Source organism: Cyphellophora europaea (genome assembly GCF_000365145.1).
Source record: "Cyphellophora europaea CBS 101466 unplaced genomic scaffold supercont1.5, whole genome shotgun sequence".
In the NCBI taxonomy this organism is placed as follows: domain Eukaryota; kingdom Fungi; phylum Ascomycota; class Eurotiomycetes; order Chaetothyriales; family Cyphellophoraceae; genus Cyphellophora; species Cyphellophora europaea.
In genome coordinates this window covers 331744-353830 of record NW_008481811.1, presented here as the reverse complement: position 1 = coordinate 353830, position 22087 = coordinate 331744, and the positions used below count along the sequence as shown (strand labels likewise).

Genomic DNA, 22087 nt, shown 5'->3' with positions numbered 1-22087 from the left:
CCCCCGGCGTTCAACAGTCATTATGCTGTAGGTGGACTAGCTAGACCTTGCGGACTGAGGGGGGGTGGGGGAGCTGCCATTATGGGAACATCGCAGCGAGCGGGGCAGCTGGATGGTTAACCAGCCGAGTGGTTAACGCGTTCAGGCCCGCATCCGCTGGGAGCTGTGTAGATACCCGAAGCGGCAGGTTATATACCGTATACGGCTACCTGCTCTGACGCCAATCATCTCTGCCATAGGTGCAACTTTCGCGGTCTCATCATTGTAACAGTTGCGTCGCATTGAACCAGGGGACCAGCTGGATATAGATCGCACCCAATTGAGGAACATCAAGTGGTGTGGGCAAGTGGGCAGGTAGTCTTCAGGACTGAAGATTCAGGTGTCGTTGACTTTATCGCTCGATGGCGATGGATGAACAGACTTCCACGCGTAGAGGGGGACTTCACGTGGGTGGTTGAGAATCGATGATCAATGTGGCGTGTAAATCGTAGGGTCGCCAAACACCTGCTCGACCTTTCTCGTGTTGAGGGAACGGACATGTTTGGCCCACGGATCATAGCACCAAAAGCCGCATTTTCCAGACTTACTCCTACGTTTGCACCGGCTGCCCCTGCAAATGCCCATCCTCTTTCCGCGGCGCCGCCCACCCAGTCTCCTTGGTCAAGAACGCCTTGATACACGTCTTGATCTTTCTCGCGATCCTCTGCCAACTTTCTCTCGACTCGGCCTCATCATCGCTCTTGGCGGGCGGCGGGATCTCCGTGTTGGCGTGGTGGCCATACTCGCCCAGCAACACGATGCGGGCGCGCGAATTCGCCTTGCGCGTCACCATGGAGGCTCCGCCCACCGAGTCGCGCAGCTTCTCGAGAATGTCGCGCTCGTCGCGCGTGAAGACGAGGATGAAGTCGTAGCCCGAGAAGAGGTCCGCGGGAAGGCCGCGGGCGCGGCGATTGCTGGCGTTCTGGCGGATGGGCGCTTTGTAGGGGTAGTTGAACATTTTGTTGTCGAAGAGGGCGGAGAGGGCGAGGCTGAAGGGTTTGCTTTCGCCGGGGGTGAGGTTCGTGATGGGGGGTGTGAGGTTGCTGAGTTCTTTAATGTAGGCGGAGCCGGAGCGGACGCGGAGGCCGGCCGAGTCCCATTTGGTGAGGATGAAGGGATTTTTGGTGAGGGTGGTCCATTGGTGGAGGAGGAAGAGGTAGGATTGGCCGATGACGGAGCGGCCGGAGTTGAAGGAGTCGATGAAGATGACGCTCGAGGGTGGACGTGGACCTGGTGAAGGGCTCCGAGAGGGTCTGCGTGGTTTTGGGGACGGGGCTAGGTTGGGTTGTGGCTGCTGCTGCTGCGGTTGGAGGAATCCCAGGGCGGCCACCTTGATGAACCAGCTATCGAGTGTCGTCTGATTTGCGACTAGCTTGTCGTTGAGGTCGCGAAGGTCACCGGCTTTGCCTTTGAGCACACCGGACCAGAAGTCTGCCATGGTCGGATTGATCCAAACCGCGCCCTTCAGGCGGCTTCCGATTTTGTTCCAGTCCTTGAGAATGGTATGGGCAACATTCGCGTTCTTCTTGATTTCCTGAACCGTGTCGTGAATGGTATCGAAGAGCTTGGGGCTCGTTGTCCGGAGCACGTTTTCTCTGTCCTGGCGCGGGAGAAGCTCTTGGGCTAGCTCGACCTGGATCTTGACTTCTCGGAGTCGATTTCCCATATTGCTGACCTCTTCTCGACTCGCTTTTACCTTCTGGTATAGCTCGATGCCTAGCTTGATGGCCTCGAGTGCCTCGCCGAATCCGACAGACATGATGGCGTGAGACTGGCGTGTTACTCACTAGGCTTTGTTCCAATGGGGGTTTAACGATCTGAGTCGGGAATCTTCCAATCATGTAGGAAGTTGCTGGTTTGGCGAGAGGGACTGATCACATATAAGACATGATGCTGCCAGATGTTTCCAACAGGGTTTTTGGTGACACACAGCCACCAGGCCGAGCGACATGTTCACATGAACGCAAGCGGGGTCAGGGCTGAGTTCTGAAAGATGTCGAGTATCTGCAGCTAATGCAGGTATTCAAGCGCCTGGGTTGGTCAGCGGCGAGGTGCGTACCACGTTGGCGGGGGTGCCTTATTGCGCCTTGCCCGTTGCATCTAAACCCCACTTCACAGCCCGACAGGAACTTTGGTACAACCTAGGGAGTCTCGATCGACTTAAACAAGCATAAGCATGAGGGAGGAATGGAAATGTTCTGATCACATGTTTGTACATCCAACTATTGCGCCGCCTGAGACTTCCAGTAGCTGTGCGTGAGTCGACCGAAGTGAAGCTGGCCTGGCATTCCGCAAAAGCCTCAAACTCCCCTTGTTGCCTGGAATCTCGTGGAACTTACAGAAATCTCCATACTGGACCACCCCGCGATCCCATGTCTGCGCTCCACACTACCTACCGCGTACAGGAAGTCATGCAGGGCGTTTGTCAAAGCGGCCGAATGCACGCCATGGTCCTGACAGTTGGAGGCCGCAGACACCCAGTCCGTCGAGATTTTTGACTGGTACCTGGACAGCGCCCGCTTGTACCGGCTGCCCAACCCTTCAACTACGCCTCCGTCCTCCCGGGCTGCTGTGGCTCCGACGAATAGAAGCCACAAAAGCAGGTCGTCTCGACCCTTCCAAAGCGCCCTTGAAGAACTAGACCCGGAGATAACGTCTTCAAGCGCAGTTGCATCCAACAGTGTGACTAGCTGTTCTGCGAGCCTTCCAGGTAGCAGTGCGAAATCCCATGTGTCCATATAGGCTGTATATGTGAGGATGAACAGCGCTAGACGAACAGCGTTAGCCACAGCACCAAGTGCAGCCTCAAGACTGATTGGCGCGGCCAGTCTTGCTTCGAGATCAGCTTGCATAGGGTCCAAGCTGACGTGCTTGCCGTGTCTTGGTTCCTGACCCCATTCAGCAACCGCCTCCTGCAGCCTGATGATATCTCCAACGCAGTCGATCAAGGAAGGGGGGATGACATCACGGTGTCTGACGAATCCGCTGGGGAGTCCAGGACGGAGCGGTTTCTGGCACCGCTGCCCAAAAACGCGCCCTAAGCCATGATTGTTAGACTTGGTAGGTACAGACACAAAGATGGGTGCAAACAGGTCCTGCCAGAACAGCGCGGACCGTGCGCGCGGCGTAAGTTGCGACTCGGATGACCGAAGTAGTCGGTCGAGGCCTTGCACATGTACTTCATGGGTCGCACTGTCTTCCCATTTGTACGCAGTTCCCCGCAAGATCATGACGGTACCTATCAATGGCGAAGTTGGAATGCGTGAGCTGGAGGATAGAGAGGCGTGAAGAGCAGAGATAGTCTGACCTCTTAATCGTAGTTGCTCCACCGTGGGTTTGCCGAGGTTGAAAGCTTGTACAATCGAATAAACCAGAGCATGCGCGAAAGCTCGGTTGGTCATGCAGTTTGGAAAGGCTGTGTTCATGTTCATTCGAGAATCAACGTGAGTGGTGTCGAAGAGCGGCTCGGCGGCGTGTCGAAAGGCTTCACTCTTGAACAGAGAATCGAGGCGTCGGATCGGAAGGTCGACATGTGTTGCTGCCAGGGTCGCGAAAGGATGTATGAATACTGGTGCTGATTTCTCGAGCGAGTGGCGTCGATTACCCACAGGTCTTTTGGACGGAACCGTTGCCGGCGGGCTACACTCTACTACCGGGGCGAGTTGAATGACTTCTTCTCTTACGGGCTTTCGACCAGGCGCCCTGCGTGGCTGTCGTGTCGAATTGCTCCCGGCAGTGGCAGGTGCCGTCCTTCTCTTGCGGTTGGATCGGATACCTGTTGACGGGGATGCCACCGGCATGAATTTGACCTGTACAGGTCGAGGATAGGTTGACTTGTGGAATGCCACCATCTTCCTAACATGAGAACGCAAAGCATGGTCGTCGCCAGGCTTGGCAGCACGTCCGGGACTCGAGATAGACACAAATTTCAATTCGGGCTGCGAAGACGCCATCGTTTGTGCTATCAGCGTGTACGCTGTTTCGTAGGCAGAGGCAATTCCGCAAAGCGTAGAGCTTCACATTCATCTCATGGCAACCTCTCCGGGGCCCAAGAGACTTGATAAAAAGCATGTCGGGGTCTACTGGAATTGCAATGGTCCCCGACGGCAATTGTCGGGCCCTGTTAGGATGGTCGAAGACGGCAGGGATCTGAGGTGCGGAGTGAAGGTTATGTTTTAAAGTTCGTATGATTAAATCGTGCTAGGCGGGGGAGAAACATTATGCAGCTATTGAAGGTCGAAATGGTGGACCTGGAAGCCTGGGACCTCCCTGGCTTAAGGTAAACCAGAAGAGAGGTCTTGCTGACATCAAAGTCGAAAATGGATCGCTGGCTGACTAAGGCGGGACACACTCGTTATGTGGCCAGTTGCATCCACAAAGCTGGATAATGGCATTGCGTATTACAGCTAGGTAATGCTGTCCCGATCTGGACGAGCCAGGATGGAACGCCCTGTGAGGCTGACAGATTCATATGCAGGCCGAAGGCTTAAAGTGTCTTGTTCCCCTTGACGGCCGCAGTCTTGTCTTGCTTCAACGTCAACTCGTCTCGTGCCCAGATTGATATCACAGCCATGGCCGTTGGACCGACAGCCAGAGTGATAGCCAGAATCTTCAACAGTGCAGCTACCCATTCGCCGGACGTAGTCTCTTCCTGGGTTCCAGCGAAACGCAATGTCACACCCCAAAGCAGGACAGACACGACCCCCACAAAGGTGTCCCATTGCAGGAACCACAACGCGCCATCTGCCAGGGTGGCGGCTTTGAGGTCACCGACGGGGTTGGCCAGAGAGAACACATTGCTTAGCTGAAGTTGTGCACTGTAGGGGGCAGCAAAGAGCGCCGGGAAAACAGTTGCAAGCGAGCAAATCAGGAGCGGTAGAAGGTGAGCCGAGGCCGTGGAGGCCAAAGCAAACATGTAAGCGCGGCGGAGATACTTAGTCGTCTTGATCTGAGTGGCCTCTGTGGAGGCTACTTGCGACTGAGGATTGAGAGCCGAGATGCCAATAGTCACGGCAATTGTTGCCAGGCAGATCCAAAACGTCCAGCCTTGCTGAATGCCAGTCCAGAGTTGTTTGGTGTCATATGACAAAATGCTCGGTGCAGGGAAAGTCATGATCAATGATGGGAGGCCAAAACCGATCATGATGCCGACTGGGATGAGCGCAACTGAGAGAGGATCCGCAGGGAGCAGATCGTGGCCCGCCGGAATGGTCACGGTAGGAGAAGAGTAGAGTTGGTAGGCGAAATACAATGGCGCTACTACAGCAAAGCCGACTATGGCTACTGCCAGGCCAAGAGCAGTAGTGGAGACGAGGAAGAGCTTGCCCTTATTTCCAGCACGCAGGCCTTCCAAGGTGATGAGGACCCATGCGCCGATAACATGGGAGCCGAGGGAGAGGAAGGCCACTGAGATGTCGCCACGATTGCCATCAATGGCAGTGTAGAAAAATGAAACCAATACTGTGAGCTGCCGGTCGACAGGTCCAATGCCGGTGTAGGTTTGCTTCATAGGCGCCAGCGCGGGCCCGGGAATCGAAGCACCTGGCTCAGTCTGGGCTCCAAGGTGTTTGAGAAGGCCATTGTTGTATGGGAAGCCCCAGAGTGTCCAAAAACCGAGCACGGCAAGGGCGATCTGAAGCGCAATAGGAACGACAAGCGATTTGGAGTCCGGGGGAGCCATGTCGCGTCACAGAGATGGGGGTCGAGCAGATTGCAGTCGTAGAGAGATTGATACAGCTGTTGAGAGGTGACAAATGATGAAAGAAGATTATGTCGGACAAGGCGGCAGCTGGAGGTTTTTACAACCTCGTCAGGCAACCACTGCAGAAAGAAAAGGACAGCAGGGGTGCAAATGAGCTGAAGTCAGCCTCCTTTCGCCAAGGCTGCAGTTCGCGCGTCGGCGACCGCGTCGGGTGGTGTGATTGGTCAGTTCGAAAAGGGCGATGCAACGGGCTTAGGCGCCAGCACTGGGCTGGCGGGCGTCATGCTCCATGGGAACAAGGCCGGCTGCTGCTCTAGTCGAAGTCGTCATCCAGAGCAGTTGAGGTCGTCGTAGTGCCGTGTAGATCGTCACGAATTCGAGCTTCCGTCGAAAAGCTCCGACACGCCAAGACATGTAGATGTGCCAAGCTTTTTTTATCATCAAACTTGCCTCGCTTGCATCGACTTCAACCTTGCTCAATCGGCTATCTCGGGCTCATTTGCGACACGACATTTACATGAGTGAGAGAAGTGCAGAATCATGCCAAAGAGAAAGCGAGATGATGCCAACGACGGACTCTCGACCCGGGCTACGTCCCAATTAGGTGCGCAGCAGCTGGCCAGATTCCGGGGTCTAGTCGAGCAAAGTCAAAAGAGCCTGGTCTCAGCACTCAGACTCGCGCGCGGCTTCGAGCGGCAAAAGATGGGCCGTAGGCAGAAGAATGCCAACAAAGATCCGAAGACTTTGCTGCAACGGCGGGAAGAGCTCATTGTGCTGAAGCAACTCGATCTCAGCAACATCGCCAAGAATCATATGGTCAAGACCTACATGAAGTCCAAGCGGATACGCGAGTCAGCTGCTTTCGTGGTTGTATATGGCCAACAGCCAAAGTTAGATACAGTGACGGCTGTTGAAGGAGTTGTGATTGGCCGGCTCTTCAACTCGCAGCCTGTCAAAGTTGCAGTCAGCAAAATCATGGCGGACGCTTACGAGGTTTTGGGCCTACAGAACCCCGCAGATGGTAAATCGAAAGCCAAGGCGCCTTCAACCGACGCAGACGTAAAGTCCTCCAATACCGCGGTCCCTGAGCTAGATCCTATGGATATCACAGAGGATGAGGAGCAAAGCGCTGATGACAGACCACTTGTTGCATCGGACGATGATATCAGCGGATCAGACGATGGTCTCGAGCGACACCAGGACCGATCGGTCCCAAGTGGAGCATCAATGTCGTTCTCTTCCGAAGAAAGCGATGAGGATGACCGACAACCACGAACCAGCGCCAGAACAGCGAAGCGCCGGGCAGCAAGACCATCAGTCTCTCCACCGCCAATGACAGCACAAACCGCGTTCTTACCATCCCTCAGCATGGGCGGCTACTACTCAGGGTCCGACTCCTCCGAAGATGACGCTGAAACCCGAGGCCCAGCCCAGGCCAAAGACCGCAAGAACCGCCGAGGCCAGCGCGCCCGCCAGCAGCTCGCCGAACTGAAGTACGGCACCAACGCCAAACATCTGCAGAAAACGGACAAGAGCAGTACCAGAGACGCGGGCTGGGACAAGCGGAAAGGTGCGGTCGGACCTGGCTCGGATGGCAAGAGGAGGAGCAAGCTCGGGAAGCCGCTGCACGGCAACCCGGCGAGGGACAAGACTAGCAGTATATCCATGCAGGCGAAAACACAAACGAAACCGAAGAGGGATGATAGTGGCCCGCTGCACCCGTCGTGGGAGGCGGCCAAGCAGCGGAAGATGCAGTCGGCTGCGCCACCGGCTTTTGCGGGCAAGAAGATTACCTTTGATTGAGTCTGCAGAACTTGTCTTCTCGGGTAGGTAGGATAGATATCAGAGACTGCGTGGCGTGGCACAGCCCTGGAGGTCAAGTTCACGCAATGAGACGATTGTCTCTCGTTCACAAAACCTGATACTCGGTTGCATCTTCTGGGTGAAGTCGTACTATAATCTGCGGTCGCTAATGAGCGCCTCTCAAAGCCATGAGATGTGCAAACATCCTCGTAGAGCCTGCTATGAACCTTGGTCTCGTGTATTTAGGACTGATTCGGTAGTCGAGTGTGGTAATGCAGCTCAAAGGACTCTTGAAAGTACGAGAGGCGTTCGAAGGCGCTTTACATTGGAGGATGTGGAGTCACGTTGAGCAGACATGGTGAATAGCAGGTCAAACGTGGAATGGTGGTTCGATGGTTCGAATGGAAGCACTCATCCAGCAGATACGTGGGTCTTTTAGTATTATTATTTGAAACGTATATCGACTAGTAGGTCAATCGTTTTCCCAGCTCATACGGTAAGCTAGATGTCATGAACATCAAACAAGGCACAAGTCCTCCTTCATTGGCTACTGGCTCTGCCAGCTCCGCCACGCTGGCTATTCTTGCACAAACGATGCACCCTATGAGAGGGAAAAAGCAAGCATTGGATTGTTTGAAGTGGCGATTTGTTGACTGAAAATGAAACAGGGGATTTGGGCCGCAAGATCCGGATTCTGGCGGTCTCGTCCCAGCGCGAGATTCCGAATGCCTCACAACCATCGAAGACCAGTGTGACGATTTGATGCTAATAAGTCATCATTCCACCAACAAAATATATGAGTATCGAGCTCATGGTGCGCGCAATGTGTCCATATGTTTATCTCCGAGGTCAAAGGGTGCCTGTGTGATGACATATTGTCCGCACTCTCTCGACACACTCCAGCCTCCGGGCCGGTGGTCGCGGAAAATCTGCTGAAGCCGCGGTTTCAGCTTCTCCTCGTTGATAAAGCGGTCGTTGAAGCAGAAGTCCTTCAGGGCAAGGCTGTCCGTGAAACAGTTGGATGCTGTGGACATGGTGGGCCGACAGGTAACTAGACGATGTGCAGCCGTAGTTCAGTCAAGTGTTTGCGTCGTTCCGGTAAGTTTGTATAAGTGTTAGAGTGGAGTTGAGGGATATGACCTGCGTTAGCGAGTGTTGAGGCTATATGTACTCAAGAGAATATGATGTACTTTGGAGAAATGCCAGATTCCCTAGCCCCCAGGCTGGTGAAATACGGGGCCACGAGTCCCAGTACCGCCCAGTATGTCGACGGCGACCCAACTGGCTAAGTTTTGTCCTTCTGTGGCCCTTGCATGGGGAAGAGCCAGGTCTGTGAGATGTCCAGCTGCTCGCGGAGTGCGCATGCCAAGGGGGGGATTTGAGGCGAGGCCAAGGCGGAAGGTGGCGCAGTGCTGGCACGGCAGGCGCCACGGCAGGCGCCACGGCGCGTATTTGGTCGTGCCTAGCCCGTGGCTTATTCTCGCTTCGCCTGCATCTGCCCAAATCCCCTCGTATCTGTTCCCATCAACACAATCTGCGAGTCCAGCCTGATTCGAATCCTTGCATAATGTCTCATCTCGTACATTCTCTATCGATCTCATACCTGAGCTTTCAACATACGCGGCACGTGCTTGAGCCTCCTTGATGACGCTATTGAAGGAGCTCGATGGGGTCAGCGAGCTGTATGTTAGGCCGAATGAGGCGACAAGGCGTGTGCTTGAACACAATCTGAGCTCGCTCTTCGTCTCGAACGACGATGAGTCTTCGGAGGTGACGCTGCTGGTCAAGAGAAATGCTCTGGCCGACCTTCTCGGAGAAAATTACGTGGCGGGCGAGCGAGACGAGCACCAGACGATGTACTGTGAAGCTGCTCTCAGGAATATCGACAGCATCGTTCAAGAGGCCGTCTTTCACCGATACACCGCGTTATCAGAAGGACTGAAAGTATTCCTCATTCGCAAGGCGAACTCCAATCTCCCGATGACCGTCTCTCACGACATGTTCGCCACCCTATGCTCATCAGCTCATGTTCCAACGCAGTTTTGGGATTTCCTGCTCCACATGGGGGAGAAAGAGCATGAAGTTGAGATCTCACCGCCGCCAGTGGTGTGTCGCGTCTTTGGTGAGGCTGGGGCTATCGAGACTCGGTGGCATCTGATGGGCTGCATTCGTCTCGTGGAACCGAACCGGCGCCGAGGAGCGTTCCTACCAAGTGCGAAATGGTCACTCAGACAGTCAGCGTTCTTTTGCTGCTTTGAACCGACCAGAGGGCAGACAAATTGGGTCCTCGTCGCACTCGCAGATCCCTCCGTGAGGCGCTCGGAAGATATCTGGAGCAAAGTCCAAGATCCAGCACGTCTCTTACCATTCCGAGTTATCTACTCCTGGTATGAGTACGCAACAAGTAATTGGAGGCCGTATGCTGTTGCCCTTGCGCAAGAAGTCGACACACACGAGTCCAACAGCCTAGGTGCCACCCCTGATGATACTGGCCCAGTGCCTATGATGCGTGCGGGCGAGAGGCAGGCCCTCACTGCACTCGATATCAAGCTTGCTTCTGCTCGACTTGCACTCCAATCCATGCTGTCAGATGTGACATCTCTGGCCCATATCTGTGAGCAAGGCTTGCAGTATATGGGATCTAAGCAGGTGAACGAAATGCAACGACTTGGGCAAGCCTTCCACGATAGCAGCCGCGACCTTGAACGAAACATTATGCGTATCGAGCAGCTGCAGGCGCGGCTACGTAACGTGACCAACCTTGTGTCGACTTTCCTGGAGCTGAACAGTGCTCATATATTGCAACAACTGGGTAAGCAATCACACATCGAGAGTGAGAATATGCGGAAATTGGCCGAAAGAAGTACGCAGGACTCGGCCAAGATCACTGTCCTGACCATTTTGACGTTGACATATCTGCCATTGACGGTAGTGTCGAACTTTTTCTCGACATCTTTCGTCGGAACAACGGCTGATCACATCTATATCACTAATGACTGGTGGTTACTTCTAGTCACGTCGCTACCTCTGACGCTGCTGACATTCTATGTCTGGTGGGTGTGGTCGAACATCAAAGCCCACGAGGACTACCCAAGTTGGTGGCCACGATGGTTGATCAAGCAATCAATGTCAGACCATATGGAATAGGTCAGCTCCTTCAGCGTGCCATACAGTTTGCCACGCAGTGGATAGTACCCACCACGGCGCTGTGAGCGCAGCCGAACGGGAGTTCAGTAGCAGCATAGACCGCCATTTCGCAGATTCAAGCGGACCTGTGAGTGCAGGCAGAGCGGGTGCCACGTGCTCGTCTGTTGCCTATCAATCGAGGTCTCAATACCCAGCCAACCTACGGCATCAGGTAAGAAGAGAATGCGAACTACGGTGTAGTCATCACCGGCTAGAACGGCTCCACGGATCTTTCAGCTGGAGTACCAGCCCAATCCACCGTGCTTAAGGCTGCAGTAGTGCGGCAGGGCTCTCAGTCGAGTGTTCGCCTGTTGGACGACTTTATGCAAGCCTCGTCGCGCTAGTGAGCGCCTGCCAAAGCCAGCCTCCAATTTGCCTCGTGTTAGGCGACGCAGCGACAGTGACACGCCGACCTCATGAGGCTCAACACCAAAATCACCACCAGAATCTTTGGTTCTAGGGAACTTTTGGCTGCTTCCACTCCCGGGCAGATTTTGTCTCATAAGTCCTGCATCAGCAATGATTTTCACTGCCACCTTAGAGCATTGTTTCCAGCGACGACAAAATCTCTTTTTCTCACAAGGCTACAGCTTCCCCACTGTATATCATCTTCTGGATTTCACCTTGCTCTGTAGCGGCTGTCTTCGCTTGAGTGCCCCAGACAGCCGCAGCGATAGCGGCAACCTTGCCAACAAAGTCAATTCGTGTACCAATCTGATCTTGACCAACCTCTCCACCCAGACACTATGACAACGAACTCTTCCGAAAGGCCTCGAAAGCGAGGCCGCCTTACGCGTTTTATACCGTCATCACTCCTACCATTGTCTTCAAGGAGTCCATCTCGGAATTCCCCCTCGTCTGAGAGCATATCAGACCAGCAGAGAGTATCACATGAGTCAACTATTCCATCTCGCGGCACTGGGGCCGCAGTGGCGGCCTCACCTACCAAAAGCTTGAACGGCGATGACACACAACAAATGTCACACAGCCGCGTTCATGAGCGTCAGAAGATGAATCCGGATCTGCAACTATCAAACGAGATCGGTACCCCTGTGGCTAATGCCGACACCGCGAGTGCGTCCAAGGAAGGTCTGGTATTCAGTAACGCCATTGACTGCAACGTCGTTGCTTGTCTGCATCCACATCCAATGCAACGCAGCAAGCCCGAAACTGTGTTGTGGCAGGATGAGTCGAGCTTCGGCAGATTAACTACACTGGCAGAAACCCTCTTGGAGCGGCACCATGTACCTGCAGGCTCAAAGCTTTATCTTCAGTATGGCAGCGCTCACATATTGCTCGATAAGCCCGATAAGCCAGAAGTTGACGTTCGCCCACTGGACGACAAAGCAGACTGGTCAGGGGAAGTGCAAACCATGATCGCGAAGGCGCTGGTACGGAAGAAGGAAACCCGTGGGCAAGAATCCTTCATCCTCGAGACCCGCTGGACTCACGGCATACTACATGGGCTGGATTCCGACACCGACAATCCACGGAATAAGATCCGTGGAGTGCTAAATGCATCACTGGTCAGGACCCAGGACGATGTGCAAGGACGTCAGCAGTACATTCCCAGGAGAGTCCTGGATACTGTCTTCAACGAGCAGAGAATTCGCCAGCTGGTCTCCAATGATGAAAGCATCAACCCCTCCATGTTCGGTACTCGAGATGCATTGTGGCAGAATGAGTTGGAATTCGCCCGCGACATCTACTTGAATGGCGTTCGCTTACTAGCACTATTTGTTTACGTCACGGATATAAAGTTATCCTTCCTTCACTATATTCTTGAACGGGCGAAGCAAAGAGGCTTTGAAAACACCCCCCTGGTCCATCGTTTCTTGAATGTTGACGACCTACCACATGATTGTCCACAATTCGAGCTAGATAGGATGCTGGAACAACAATTCAAGTTTAACGCTCACGAGTTCACCTCAGTCAGCCAGATGGAACAACCCATGCGGATAGACCTGGATTTCGACACCATTGTTCCCATTACGCATGTCGTGCAAGATGGTAAGCCAGCACTTGTGGGCAAAGGGAACTACGGCCGCGTCTATCGTGTCCGTATCGAGCCCGGACATCACAGGTTTGACGCCGATCAGTCTAAATGCTACGCACTCAAAGTTTCCAAGCGCGACCTTGAGGTGAGCGAAGAAGCTCTTGAGCATGAGGAACAGGTGTTCCGCAAACTGATCAAGGCTTCAAAATCAAGCCAGTACCTGGTTCTCTACCGTGCGATCTGGACACACAAGAGGAGACTGTACATGCTTTTCGACTTGGCAGAGGGAAGCCTCAAAGAACTCCTTTCGAGTGCGAGATCTCCCATGAGCAATTCGTCTGCGGTGACTTTGTTAGCATTACTTCGTGGCGTTGCCAAGGGAGTACAGCACATACACAGGTCAACCAGACTGAAAGAGTCGAACGAATCTCCTGCTCCTGACCATCTCCCAAAACCAAAGATTAATCCACCTTGGACAGGGTACCATCATGACCTTAAGCCAGCCAATATACTTCGTTTCAAGGATGATCGCGGGAAAGAGGTTTGGAAAATAAGCGATTTTGGCACAGCTCGCTTGACCCGAGCCGCCTATTCTGGTTCTGGGGCCAATGAATACAACAGCGGCGGGACCGGTGCCATTCGTGGCGACTCAGTTTACCGATCGCCAGATTATGAGCTGAACGCCACGTCATCGCGGCCGTCCGATATCTGGTCGCTCGCTTGCATTTTCCTTGAGGCACTTTTGTGGGCATTCAACCTTGCAGTATTGGATGAGAGCGACGAGTCCTTTGAATGGAAGAGAACCAAAAATAGGGGCGCTAAGGGCGGTGAAAGCCAAACAACCAGCAGCGCAACCTTTTGGTACTCCTACTACGACGAAGAGGGTCATGCCATGATCGAGCTCAAGCCCGTTGTCAGGGAGTATCTTAACCTACTGCAGCAACACTGTGAACACTGGGGTGTCTTCGCTGATCTGGTGCGTATTCTCAATCGGATGTTTAATATCCCATCAAAGATCCGACCCAAAGCTCCCGAGATTGTGGATTACCTCAAGCGTCTGCAAACGCAAGCCCAGGCAGATATCGACGCAGGCGCCGACTATTCGAAACCACTCGGAACAACGCCCAAAGCCGAGCGTGTGACTGACCTCCGAGGAGGAAGCGTGCTTGGTGGGGAGGAGTACAACCATGGGCCAGTACCTGTACGCAGGCATATTCGACGGAACACCATATCCAATGCGCAACTACAGAGATCCCATATTACGGATTTTGATGCCGCAAACTTGCACACCACCGGTAGTCATTACGCCTCCTCCTTGCTGACGGATAGCGCACGACCGACGCCACAGACGCCACCGCGACTTGTCCAACAATCAATGGAACAACGATTTGCCGCCACCGTCACAGCTCCTGACGGAACTCAGTCGCACATTTCTCAGACTGCCAGTGGTGGTGATGGAGCTGCAGATCCACTTGAGATGGTAGCGGTTCGTGGTCCAGGTGCCTGGGATGGATTCCAGGCGAACGGTCATGGCCAGACAGAATCTGAAATCAATGGATACCGTCGATCCGAAGAGACGCAGCGATAAAATTCAGGCCGCTGAGTCCACACTATCATTTCCGATGAACCTAAGGAAAAGCGTTGGCGTTTGGTATAAAAATTCAGCAAGCAGAAGCCGCGGCAAGGCTGTGAGAAAGGGGTCGCTTGCCTTGGCTTGGCGCTCCTCGGCCCTACTTATATCATGAGCAACGTGTATAGAACTGTACCAACCATATCAGGTACGTGTGATAGATATTCAATGTTACCCTCAAAACACTCTCGATGACTCCAGAGGTCTTGTGAAGCAGAGACAAGCCCCAGCTTATGCGGCGATAGTTCCACGCCGAAGGCGAGCGGGGAGTTGTGCTTCGACACTAGTTATGGAGTACGCCTCCATGGGTCCGGGCATTGCCGGCCACGCTTCGTCCCGTGATCTTGTCGGAGCTTGCGTCAATATAGGTAGCAAGTTTGTGAAATGCGGCCGGCGCAGGCAAGCTGTTTTCTATCATGCATAACTTCCCTCAGCCAGCACTAGCACCATGCAAGCTTGTACACAACTCGACTCTCCGATATTTGGTTGTATATCCGTATTTCACAGCTCTTGCGTGCGCGACGCGCATACTGCAGCAGCACGAGTCGCCGAGCCCTACCTCAATCCAACTTACCCACCTCTCTCGACACCGGCACCCCCTCCTCGTTCAACCGCCCATCCTCTTTACCCACCCCCACCCCCACAACACCATGCTCCTGCAACCCCTTCTCCCCTCTTCCCTCCCCTTCCACAGTAGTTCCCGCCTCGCCGCCAAAAACTTCCTCCCCATCCAAACTCCCCGGCCCCTTGAAATGATGGCGCGCATACGCAAAATACCACACGGCACTCACAGCCGCAAAGCTACAGAACACGACACTCGCGTAATTCATCGAGCTCGCGCTCACCGGCAGCGTGACGGGCATGCAGAAAATAACGACGGCGAAACAGATCCAGACGAGCGTCACCCCGTTGATGAGCGGGCCGAGCATGTTCCCCAACGGAAAGGGGGAGTTGCGGACCAAGTGGCGCTTGCGCACCAGAGAAACCAGAATGGGAACGCAGTAGGAGGTGGAGAGGCAGATGGTGGCGACACCCGTGAAGGAGTTGAAGGCGGCCGAGGAGCCGAAGTAGATGCAGCCCAGGGCCATGTTGACGAGGGAGGAGAGGAGGACGGCGTTGACGGGCACGTCGACACGGTGGTTTACCCGCCGCCAGAGCGTGTAGCCTGGGATGGCGCCGTCGCGGGCGAAGGCTGGTGATGGGTGATGTGTTAGCTGAATGGCGGAGTAACGTGGGCGGTGGGTTGATTGCTTTATTAGAGGGTAGAGGTAAAAATCGAGGAGGGGGGTTTTTTGTGGGCGCTGGGCCAGGGTTGATTATTTTACACTCGGAACGTTAAACTTACCCCATGTACAGCGTGAAGCGGCAGTCAAGGCGCCCACACCAGCAAAGACCCAAATGCCGAGGATGAGGAGGAGAAGACAAAACCCGCCAGCGTTGGAGCCGGTCACCGTCTTGAACAGTAGGCCGATGGGCTGAGGGACCGACAGAAGCAGCTCGATGTCGGGGAGCACGAATAGGATGGGCAGCAGGTAGATGATGCCGGTCAGACCGGCCGCGGCGACGGAGAGGACCATCGCTTTGGGGACTTCGTGGGCCGGGTTCTGCACTTCTTCGCACATGGCGGCCACCATGCCGTAGCCGGTTAGGACGTAAGCGGCTGTAACATTGTTAGTTGGGGATGGAGGCCTTGGTGAACAGATAAGAGGGGCACTTTACGCTGCAGAAGGCCGACGAAGAACGACCAGCCACTTGGCCATCCACTGGTAGAGGCATCATAGTGTGTGAAGGCGAACTCGGCCGAGCGACGATCCTTGCAGGTGACGAGTAGTGTGATGAGGATGATGACGATGCTGGCGCCGGTCCAGTAGATGCAAGCCTTGTTGATGAGATCCAAATATCTTGAGCCAAAGATATTGACCAGCGCGCAGAAAATGGTCACAGCCCAGAAGCAAAGCACCGTCTGCCACTGGTTCGGCGTGTAGCTATCGTTGAAGATAGAGATGGCGCTCAGTATCAATTGCGCGCCGCCAAAGTTGATGGATAGGGTGACGGTCCAATTGCCAACCAGCGTCATCCAGCCATCGATGAAGCTGACGACGGGAGCGTACTTGCGCGTACTGAGGATGGCGGACCAATGGTACACGCCGCCCGAGGTTGGGTAGACGGCGCAGATTTCGGCCAGGGAGGCCGCTATGCACAGCGAGATGAGAGAAACCAAGATCCAGCCCCATATGATGGTCACCGACTGGCCGTTGGCGAAGGTGACGTAGAAGGTGGTCGAGAGGCCGTAGGGAACGGCCATGATGGCGAAGGACAGGCCCAGCACGCTCATCATGCCCAGCCGCTTTGGGAGCTCCGAGGCATACCCGGCTTGCTGCGCCGTGAGAGAAGTTCTGCGAGACATGTTTGGAGGTGGCGATTCGCCGCGCTCTGGGACGCCGAACGGTGTGATTGAAGAAGACAGCCGGGCGGAGATGAGTTAGCTCGGCGCTCTACCTGCTTGGAAATTCTATAACACGCGAGAGGACTGGCAACGCCTGACAGTATGCAACAGTTAGTATACCGCGTCTAGCAGAACCGTAGTCAACATCCAAGCTGTCTGGGAATCCAAGAGTGAGAAAGCTACCTAGGCAGGGTTTCGGCCCCTCGCACGTGAGATGTTGCATCGTTGATGTCCAGGCCCGCCGAGACTGGAAGCATAAAGGTGGGCGGTGGCCAATGGTTTGGCTTGTAGCCTCGCTAGAGCCCCGACGTCGGTGCCGCTAGCGAGACAAGCTCGACAAGCTTCGGGCCTTCCCCGCTACTTCGTGTCTGGGCGGCCATTGGCTACACATCTTCATGCCAAGGAAGCCCGCCCCCCCTGTCGTTGCCATCCATGCATGCACTGCGAACCACCTCTCCCTCCGCGAACCAAGTTGCTGCTTGGCGAGCTTGCATGACTGCCTAATCTACCTCGCGGTCATCAGGCTGTGCGTCAGTCCAAGACTGTCGACTCCCGCTGCCACATCATCAGGCTCCAGAGGCGTTCCGCGGGGCTATTTAAGCCCTCGCGGCCCATCCCCGATACTCAGCCTTGTCAGGTATGTTAACCCAACTAAAAGCAAAGGCACAGTAGTCTCTTCCTTTTCGTCATCCTAAACCACTTGCCCGCCTCTCGTCCCACCTTTCTTTAAGCATCGGAAGACCCCCCCACCGGCGTCGACGCAAACACCCCCAAAGCAACAACACCCATCACTAGCATTCATGGACGCCCGCATGTCCGAGCCGGAGACAATCTGGCCCAGCAACATCCGCCGCCTCGACTGGCCCGCCGCGGGCATCGAGTACTCGTACCCCGACAGCGGCTACGTGCAGCCCCAGCGGCTGGACCACTGGCTCAATTCGGCCTTTGGCTTTGGGAAGGGGCGCGCTACTGTACGTTTCAACCATCACAGCCTTGAATGTGAGGTGAGGGAGGGGTTTTTTTTTTTGAGGGTTTTCAGGAGTGTTGAGATTACTGTGCTTGACTACTGACTTTTCTGACCTGCCGGTGGAATTTACAGTTGTTTAACGGGAGGCTTTACATCAAGGCGCCGAGGAAGCCGACGCAGGTGAGTCACTGAGTGGTGTTGTTGAGTCTGTGGAAGGATCAGTCCCATGGCAGTCCTGCTGTTTTCCTTGTCTAGTAGACAATTGTTGTTTCGTGGGCCTTTTGCCCGCGCCCACAGCCTATGAGGCCGGGACGAGCATGGCCTTCATTATTCTCCCCTGAGAACTTCCTATGCCGGGCCCCCCCCCCCCCCCCCCAACAGCGAAAGCTTGCGTGAGTGCCGACTGATCTGATCTCATGGCAGGAAGAGTACAGGTGGCTGCAGGGCGAGCGGCCGGAGGACAAAGTCCACGTCGCAGAGATCGGTGGATATCTCTACGCGCCGTAGTTGCCGGCGTCATTGATAACATGGGATGTTCTCCTGTGAGCTACTGTTACAATCAAGGTTAATCCCGCCCTAGGGTGATTTCATGCGCTGTTAAGCAAGACTATCCTATTTGACAGCTCGGATTTGGATGGCCCGAGGGAGCCGCACCATTGAAGTAATGCAACGCGAGGTAATGTAGGCGCTTAGCGCAGGGATTGGGAAGCGATCCAGCCACCTGGAAACGTCGTACGCAGACCACCTCGATCTTCCGGATGCCTCCACTGCGTACGCCGCACAGTAGTCGTCTGCTTCTTCCTCGATGTTTTGGTCCCATAGACCGGCCACGTGACTTTCGCCTGAATCTTTCTCGAGATTGTCGTCGTCCCCGTCATGCGTCTGATCAGAGAGTTCCTCAAGGGCGGCTTCAAGGGTAGCGTTGACATCTTTGCCTGACGGATGCTCGGCGCTGTGAGACGTAGTGCATGGCTCATCAAGATAATCATTCGAAAGTTCGTTCTCTTGACTGAGGCTGTATGTACGCAGTTGATTCTTCGGGACAAGGCGAATCCACGAAAAGCACAATTGGTGTCGGGCAACCTGTCTGTGGCGGTGGGATTGGCGTGATGAAAAGAAGCAAATGGAAACATATGAATGCGCCTGTATATACAGAAAACCGTACTTCCCCTGGTGATAAACGACGCGCGTCTTCCATGGATTGCAATTGTAGATGTGTCGACGATTAACGCGCGTCAAGTAGTTGCGGCTCGAAGTAAGCATGGTGGTGGAGGGTATAGCATATACATACATTACTCGCCCGCATCAAAGCGGCGTCGGCGTGCGTATCTAATGCCGTTGCGTATATACATGTTCGTCGTCTGACACTATCGCTACCTCCCAGGATCACAGGCATCCTATGTATCTTAGGGGCACCACACCTGCAGGCTGAACCAACGCTGTATCCGCCAGCCGTCAGCCGCGGCTCCTGTCACAGCACCTTGATGGTCGTTCAACAGTGCATCCGTCACTCGAAGTGTTTCTGGTATCAATACTCATCCATCTACGTATCCCACGCGTGCTCAATTGCGTCCCACCATCCTCGTGCTAGACATCTCATCCCACCCAGGAATGCACAATGCTTGTTCCAATAAAATGCAATACAACGCCATGCCATCCCATGCCTCGCTGAAATGCATCAAGTTTCTCCCAAATAAATAATGCCGCGCGCTGAGAACGCTCAGTTGAGGTGCTGCATAGTGTCGAAGTGAAGTCCAAAGCAGTCGTCGAAGAATCAAAAATCAAAACGATTGTCGCATTTCGAATGTCGTGTACTTTTGGTTTTCTATAGCTGCCGTTGCCGTAGGCCCAGGGCATATGCTTTCGTTTGTCGGCGAGTCGCTGTTGTGACCTGCTGCATCATGGTTGCTGCAACTTTGCCAGAAGGGCATCGAGCTCTTCCCAATTACTCTGTGTGGTCGCAAACTTGCGGTGCTTTCTGCTGAGAATATGCTGTCTAATGTTAGCTTGCGCTTCAGAGCGAAACAGGTTCGCACTGACCTCCTCAAAGTCATCATATTTATCCCGGCAATTCTCACAATACCCTGGCTTAGGGTCTCTTTGCATGCTCTTCTTCTTGTTATTGCTCTGTTTCATCTTCGGTTGCATAGATTCATCGTCATCCTCCTCGACGACCCCGAGCTTTTCCTGGGCTTTACTCTTGGCGGCTCTCGTCGGCGGAGGAGCTCTAGCATTCTTCAACGTGCCCGCTAGATCATTCATGCGGTGCGAGGATGGAATTGATCCAACGGAGAGCGAGCCAGTATTGGTGCGCTCGAGGACCTTGCGCTTGAGCTCATGAACTTCTTTGCTGGTGGTGCTTTTGACGCCCGTGGCAGCGGTAGAGGAGATCATGTTGGACTGAATGGCAGATGTCATTTTGGAAGGTTGAATGCCAGAAGCAGCAGGCTCGCGTGACATGGAAAGCAGTGAGCCCGGTGCGCGCAGGAAGTCCCCAGACTGTTGAGGCATAGGTGGGAATGACAGGTTGGAATCGGCGCGTTTATGTAGGTGGGCTGGGTTTATGGTGGCAGGCGTCGGCGCTGGATTATGGTGGACTTCTCTCAGAGCCTTCCGAGGACTGACTCGGCGTGGAGGCTGCATCTCCTGGGTTCGGCGCTGCTGTGCGGCTCTGCGGGCCCTGTCTTGCTCTGTTTCTCGTTGTTTGTACCCTGGATCCTCCACAAAAGGGCATTTCCCTACAGCGGCGGACCGGAATTGCGGCCATTCTCCTTCTCCGCGGCGAGCTGGCTTGTATTCACGAACCATAGTTGGCCGATACTTCTCATCCATGTCGTGGACATAGATATAAGGGCCTTTGAAGGGAACAAGATCACGCAGCTGGCTGGGCTGGTCCCTCTCTGATGCGGCAATCTTGTCCTTCCGCAGCGCTTGCGACAACTCTTCCTGCGGACGCGTCGCAGGAGCACGACTGGTCTGGCTTGAGCCGTCGTCCAGTATCGAGGTCAATACACGTTGCAGCTTTTCTGCCGCCCAGATCTTCATGCCCATCTGACGACCGCGGTGGAGGATGTCAACGTTGACATTCTCTCTTCTTTGTCGGATGGTCTTATCGAGCAGTGACGGATTGATTGTCTGTAGCTGGTCATCCTGGCCGGACGAGGCCGATGCAGCAGAGGAGACATCTTCTGAAGGGATGGAACGGGTGGTGATGATGTGGGTGACGGATTTCGAAAAGAACTTCTCTTCTTTCTGGAGACACATTAGCTCAATCCAAACCAGAACAGCCGCATACATACCGCTCCTAGGGCCGATATGTGGCGCACGAAACGGGCTCTGGCATCATCACCAACACTGTCAAAGTAGAAACTGTAGGTCGGAAACAGCCTTCTGTAGTGCTTCTGCCATTGTCTGATCGAGTCTTCCTTTGAGTTAGATTCGACGTTTTTGGTAACACGCATGCTGGTCTTCTCTCTAGCAGCCACTAGCCTTTTCTGAAAGGCAGTCGAGCCAATGGTACCATTGCCTCGCTCGAAGACTTGACCTTCAGCAGTCGGACGAGCAGGGGTGGCAGGGCCATTGTCTGCTCTGTCGACGGCGAGACGCTTGTGAGGATGTTCGTTCTCCTGCTGCGAGACATTGGCCTGGTGTCGGGGACGTTTGGAGCCGCTGTTGGTTAGCAGGCGGTGCGGGCTGTTGGTGGCATTTGGAATGCTGGCGAGCGGCGCTCGTCGTGCAGCGCTAGCCATCTTCGACAACGGATCGTGAGGCGATGGCGGAATGAAAACAGCGGCTGCCATCAACAGGGTATGGGCGATCGTGCAGAAGTGCAGGTGGCGGAGGTATTGAGACAGGGATTCGAGGGGAGGAGCGGCTCAAAACGCGGTTGAACGCGTCGGTGGGCGGGCGGGTTAAGAGGTGTGCATAATTTGATACGTTGGTGACGATAGGGATAATCGGACACACGACAGGGAGGAGAAGATCAACCACTCGAGCCAGACCCGGGAGCGATCTGGCAGAAGGGGAGGGAGCGAATGTGGGAAAATGAAGTGGGTGGTGGTGTTGACAAGCAGAAGAGCTGGGAGCTTTTGGAGATGGGGCGGGAAGCGAGGCTGCGCTGCGTTAGTGTCCCTCGTGGTCCTGGAAACCGCCCACCCAGCAAATAATAAACACGACTGCTGCATTGCATTGAAAACCCCACATCAGGATAACAGAAACACACGGTGCTAGATACAAATCCTGGTATAAAGGGTGGTATGTCATGCAATATTGTATATAGAGAGGAAGCGCTATGTTCACCTCGTCGTCGCCAAATTTGT

The 22087-nt window shown here is 54.4% G+C and overlaps 8 protein-coding genes across 8 annotated transcripts; 3 read left to right on the top strand and 5 right to left on the bottom strand.

Annotated features, from left to right (window-relative positions):
• Nucleotides 1-589: 589 nt before the first annotated feature.
• Nucleotides 590-1798, bottom strand: HMPREF1541_05409 (uncharacterized protein; the record flags this gene model as incomplete). The annotated part of the gene is made up of 1 exon (XM_008719749.1): nt 590-1798. One exon carries the CDS (start codon nt 1796-1798, stop codon nt 590-592), a length of 1209 nt encoding a protein of 402 aa, XP_008717971.1.
• Nucleotides 1799-2339: 541 nt separating this feature from the next.
• On the bottom strand, nt 2340-3992 carry HMPREF1541_05408 (uncharacterized protein; the record flags this gene model as incomplete). Its single annotated transcript, XM_008719748.1, has 1 exon — nt 2340-3992. One exon carries the CDS (start codon nt 3990-3992, stop codon nt 2340-2342), a length of 1653 nt encoding a protein of 550 aa, XP_008717970.1.
• A 533-nt stretch (nt 3993-4525) lies between these two features.
• HMPREF1541_05407 (uncharacterized protein) lies at nt 4526-5719 on the bottom strand (the record flags this gene model as incomplete). The annotated part of the gene is made up of 1 exon (XM_008719747.1): nt 4526-5719. One exon carries the CDS (start codon nt 5717-5719, stop codon nt 4526-4528), a length of 1194 nt encoding a protein of 397 aa, XP_008717969.1.
• A 561-nt stretch (nt 5720-6280) lies between these two features.
• HMPREF1541_05406 (uncharacterized protein) lies at nt 6281-7543 on the top strand (the record flags this gene model as incomplete). The annotated part of the gene is made up of 1 exon (XM_008719746.1): nt 6281-7543. One exon carries the CDS (start codon nt 6281-6283, stop codon nt 7541-7543), a length of 1263 nt encoding a protein of 420 aa, XP_008717968.1.
• A 1644-nt stretch (nt 7544-9187) lies between these two features.
• HMPREF1541_05405 (uncharacterized protein) lies at nt 9188-10690 on the top strand (the record flags this gene model as incomplete). Its single annotated transcript, XM_008719745.1, has 1 exon — nt 9188-10690. One exon carries the CDS (start codon nt 9188-9190, stop codon nt 10688-10690), a length of 1503 nt encoding a protein of 500 aa, XP_008717967.1.
• Nucleotides 10691-11739: 1049 nt separating this feature from the next.
• HMPREF1541_05404 (uncharacterized protein) lies at nt 11740-14313 on the top strand (the record flags this gene model as incomplete). The annotated part of the gene is made up of 1 exon (XM_008719744.1): nt 11740-14313. The coding sequence occupies one exon, from the start codon at nt 11740-11742 to the stop codon at nt 14311-14313; it is 2574 nt and encodes an 857-aa protein (XP_008717966.1).
• A 602-nt stretch (nt 14314-14915) lies between these two features.
• On the bottom strand, nt 14916-16762 carry HMPREF1541_05403 (uncharacterized protein; the record flags this gene model as incomplete). The annotated part of the gene is made up of 3 exons (XM_008719743.1): nt 14916-15547; nt 15701-16015; nt 16075-16762. 3 exons carry the CDS (start codon nt 16760-16762, stop codon nt 14916-14918), a joined length of 1635 nt encoding a protein of 544 aa, XP_008717965.1.
• A 2905-nt stretch (nt 16763-19667) lies between these two features.
• HMPREF1541_05402 (uncharacterized protein) lies at nt 19668-21517 on the bottom strand (the record flags this gene model as incomplete). The annotated part of the gene is made up of 3 exons (XM_008719742.1): nt 19668-19760; nt 19809-21020; nt 21068-21517. The coding sequence occupies 3 exons, from the start codon at nt 21515-21517 to the stop codon at nt 19668-19670; spliced, it is 1755 nt and encodes a 584-aa protein (XP_008717964.1).
• Nucleotides 21518-22087: the final 570 nt, after the last annotated feature.